The sequence below is a fragment of the Vanderwaltozyma polyspora genome, genomic scaffold (assembly GCF_000150035.1).
Source record: "Vanderwaltozyma polyspora DSM 70294 KpolScaffold211 genomic scaffold, whole genome shotgun sequence".
Taxonomy (NCBI): domain Eukaryota; kingdom Fungi; phylum Ascomycota; class Saccharomycetes; order Saccharomycetales; family Saccharomycetaceae; genus Vanderwaltozyma; species Vanderwaltozyma polyspora.
Window position 1 is genome coordinate 1 of NW_001834452.1, and position 4803 is coordinate 4803.

General features: G+C 50.6%; 1 protein-coding gene across 1 annotated transcript; it reads right to left on the reverse strand.

Annotated features, from left to right (window-relative positions):
* On the reverse strand, positions 1–4803 carry Kpol_211p1 (beta strand repeat-containing protein; the record flags this gene model as incomplete). Its single annotated transcript, XM_001642132.1, has 1 exon — positions 1–4803. A coding segment is annotated over one exon (4803 nt), but the record flags the coding sequence as incomplete, so codon positions are not given.

Here is a 4803-nt window from a genome sequence, read left to right on the forward strand (position 1 = left end):
TGGTGTAAAAGAGATGACATCGGTTTCGGTGTGGCTACCAGAGGATACAACTGTAGTGACTGGAGCTGGAACACCTGATGAGGTGACTGGGTAGGTGGTAGAAGTGGTAACGACTTCACCTTCAGAGTCGGTAGTGGTGTAGAAAGAGATGACGTCGGTTTCGGTGTGGCTACCAGAGGATACAACAGTAGTGACTGGAGCTGGAACACCTGATGAGGTGACTGGGTAGGTGGTAGAAGTGGTAACGACTTCACCTTCAGAGTCGGTAGTGGTGTAGAAAGAGATGACGTCGGTTTCGGTGTGGCTACCAGAGGATACAACAGTAGTGACTGGAGCTGGAACACCAGAAGAGGTGACTGGGTAGGTGGTAGAAGTGGTAACGACTTCACCTTCAGAGTCGGTAGTGGTGTAGAAAGAGATGACATCGGTTTCGGTGTGGCTACCAGAGGATACAACAGTAGTGACTGGAGCTGGAACACCTGATGAGGTGACTGGGTAGGTGGTAGAAGTGGTAACGACTTCACCTTCAGAGTCGGTAGTGGTGTAGAAAGAGATGACATCGGTTTCGGTGTGGCTACCAGAGGATACAACTGTAGTGACTGGAGCTGGAACACCTGATGAGGTGACTGGGTAGGTGGTAGAAGTGGTAACGACTTCACCTTCAGAGTCGGTAGTGGTGTAGAAAGAGATGACATCGGTTTCGGTGTGGCTACCAGAGGATACAACTGTAGTGACTGGAGCTGGAACACCAGAAGAGGTGACTGGGTAGGTGGTAGAAGTGGTAACGACTTCACCTTCAGAGTCGGTAGTGGTGTAGAAAGAGATGACATCGGTTTCGGTGTGGCTACCAGAGGATACAACAGTAGTGACTGGAGCTGGAACACCTGATGAGGTGACTGGGTAGGTGGTAGAAGTGGTAACGACTTCACCTTCAGAGTCGGTAGTGGTGTAGAAAGAGATGACATCGGTTTCGGTGTGGCTACCAGAGGATACAACAGTAGTGACTGGAGCTGGAACACCAGAAGAGGTGACTGGGTAGGTGGTAGAAGTGGTAACGACTTCACCTTCAGAGTCGGTAGTGGTGTAGAAAGAGATGACGTCGGTTTCGGTGTGGCTACCAGAGGATACAACAGTAGTGACTGGAGCTGGAACACCTGATGAGGTGACTGGGTAGGTGGTAGAAGTGGTAACGACTTCACCTTCAGAGTCGGTAGTGGTGTAGAAAGAGATGACGTCGGTTTCGGTGTGGCTACCAGAGGATACAACAGTAGTGACTGGAGCTGGAACACCAGAAGAGGTGACTGGGTAGGTGGTAGAAGTGGTAACGACTTCACCTTCAGAGTCGGTAGTGGTGTAGAAAGAGATGACATCGGTTTCGGTGTGGCTACCAGAGGATACAACAGTAGTGACTGGAGCTGGAACACCTGATGAGGTGACTGGGTAGGTGGTAGAAGTGGTAACGACTTCACCTTCAGAGTCGGTAGTGGTGTAGAAAGAGATGACATCGGTTTCGGTGTGGCTACCAGAGGATACAACAGTAGTGACTGGAGCTGGAACACCTGATGAGGTGACTGGGTAGGTGGTAGAAGTGGTAACGACTTCACCTTCAGAGTCGGTAGTGGTGTAGAAAGAGATGACATCGGTTTCGGTGTGGCTACCAGAGGATACAACTGTAGTGACTGGAGCTGGAACACCAGAAGAGGTGACTGGGTAGGTGGTAGAAGTGGTAACGACTTCACCTTCAGAGTCGGTAGTGGTGTAGAAAGAGATGACATCGGTTTCGGTGTGGCTACCAGAGGATACGACAGTAGTGACTGGAGCTGGAACACCAGAAGAGGTGACTGGGTAGGTGGTAGAAGTGGTAACGACTTCACCTTCAGAGTCGGTAGTGGTGTAGAAAGAGATGACATCAGTTTCGGTGTGGCTACCAGAGGATACAACAGTAGTGACTGGAGCTGGAACACCTGATGAGGTGACTGGGTAGGTGGTAGAAGTGGTAACGACTTCACCTTCAGAGTCGGTAGTGGTGTAGAAAGAGATGACATCGGTTTCGGTGTGGCTACCAGAGGATACAACAGTAGTGACTGGAGCTGGAACACCAGAAGAGGTGACTGGGTAGGTGGTAGAAGTGGTAACGACTTCACCTTCAGAGTCGGTAGTGGTGTAGAAAGAGATGACATCGGTTTCGGTGTGGCTACCAGAGGATACAACAGTAGTGACTGGAGCTGGAACACCAGAAGAGGTGACTGGGTAGGTGGTAGAAGTGGTAACGACTTCACCTTCAGAGTCGGTAGTGGTGTAGAAAGAGATGACGTCGGTTTCGGTGTGGCTACCAGAGGATACGACAGTAGTGACTGGAGCTGGAACACCAGAAGAGGTGACTGGGTAGGTGGTAGAAGTGGTAACGACTTCACCTTCAGAGTCGGTAGTGGTGTAGAAAGAGATGACATCAGTTTCGGTGTGGCTACCAGAGGATACAACAGTAGTGACTGGAGCTGGAACACCTGATGAGGTGACTGGGTAGGTGGTAGAAGTGGTAACGACTTCACCTTCAGAGTCGGTAGTGGTGTAGAAAGAGATGACGTCGGTTTCGGTGTGGCTACCAGAGGATACAACAGTAGTGACTGGAGCTGGAACACCAGAAGAGGTGACTGGGTAGGTGGTAGAAGTGGTAACGACTTCACCTTCAGAGTCGGTAGTGGTGTAGAAAGAGATGACATCGGTTTCGGTGTGGCTACCAGAGGATACAACAGTAGTGACTGGAGCTGGAACACCTGATGAGGTGACTGGGTAGGTGGTAGAAGTGGTAACGACTTCACCTTCAGAGTCGGTAGTGGTGTAGAAAGAGATGACATCGGTTTCGGTGTGGCTACCAGAGGATACAACTGTAGTGACTGGAGCTGGAACACCAGAAGAGGTGACTGGGTAGGTGGTAGAAGTGGTAACGACTTCACCTTCAGAGTCGGTAGTGGTGTAGAAAGAGATGACATCGGTTTCGGTGTGGCTACCAGAGGATACAACAGTAGTGACTGGAGCTGGAACACCAGAAGAGGTGACTGGGTAGGTGGTAGAAGTGGTAACGACTTCACCTTCAGAGTCGGTAGTGGTGTAGAAAGAGATGACATCGGTTTCGGTGTGGCTACCAGAGGATACAACTGTAGTGACTGGAGCTGGAACACCAGAAGAGGTGACTGGGTAGGTGGTAGAAGTGGTAACGACTTCACCTTCAGAGTCGGTAGTGGTGTAGAAAGAGATGACGTCGGTTTCGGTGTGGCTACCAGAGGATACAACAGTAGTGACTGGAGCTGGAACACCTGATGAGGTGACTGGGTAGGTGGTAGAAGTGGTAACGACTTCACCTTCAGAGTCGGTAGTGGTGTAGAAAGAGATGACGTCGGTTTCGGTGTGGCTACCAGAGGATACAACAGTAGTGACTGGAGCTGGAACACCAGAAGAGGTGACTGGGTAGGTGGTAGAAGTGGTAACGACTTCACCTTCAGAGTCGGTAGTGGTGTAGAAAGAGATGACATCGGTTTCGGTGTGGCTACCAGAGGATACAACAGTAGTGACTGGAGCTGGAACACCTGATGAGGTGACTGGGTAGGTGGTAGAAGTGGTAACGACTTCACCTTCAGAGTCGGTAGTGGTGTAGAAAGAGATGACATCGGTTTCGGTGTGGCTACCAGAGGATACAACAGTAGTGACTGGAGCTGGAACACCAGAAGAGGTGACTGGGTAGGTGGTAGAAGTGGTAACGACTTCACCTTCAGAGTCGGTAGTGGTGTAGAAAGAGATGACATCGGTTTCGGTGTGGCTACCAGAGGATACAACTGTAGTGACTGGAGCTGGAACACCAGAAGAGGTGACTGGGTAGGTGGTAGAAGTGGTAACGACTTCACCTTCAGAGTCGGTAGTGGTGTAGAAAGAGATGACGTCGGTTTCGGTGTGGCTACCAGAGGATACAACAGTAGTGACTGGAGCTGGAACACCAGAAGAGGTGACTGGGTAGGTGGTAGAAGTGGTAACGACTTCACCTTCAGAGTCGGTAGTGGTGTAGAAAGAGATGACGTCGGTTTCGGTGTGGCTACCAGAGGATACAACAGTAGTGACTGGAGCTGGAACACCTGATGAGGTGACTGGGTAGGTGGTAGAAGTGGTAACGACTTCACCTTCAGAGTCGGTAGTGGTGTAGAAAGAGATGACATCGGTTTCGGTGTGGCTACCAGAGGATACAACAGTAGTGACTGGAGCTGGAACACCAGAAGAGGTGACTGGGTAGGTGGTAGAAGTGGTAACGACTTCACCTTCAGAGTCGGTAGTGGTGTAGAAAGAGATGACGTCGGTTTCGGTGTGGCTACCAGAGGATACAACAGTAGTGACTGGAGCTGGAACACCTGATGAGGTGACTGGGTAGGTGGTAGAAGTGGTAACGACTTCACCTTCAGAGTCGGTAGTGGTGTAGAAAGAGATGACGTCGGTTTCGGTGTAGCTACCAGAGGATACAACAGTAGTGACTGGAGCTGGAACACCTGATGAGGTGACTGGGTAGGTGGTAGAAGTGGTAACGACTTCACCTTCAGAGTCGGTAGTGGTGTAGAAAGAGATGACATCGGTTTCGGTGTGGCTACCAGAGGATACAACAGTAGTGACTGGAGCTGGAACACCTGATGAGGTGACTGGGTAGGTGGTAGAAGTGGTAACGACTTCACCTTCAGAGTCGGTAGTGGTGTAGAAAGAGATGACATCAGTTTCGGTGTGGCTACCAGAGGATACAACAGTAGTGACTGGAGCTGGAACACCTGA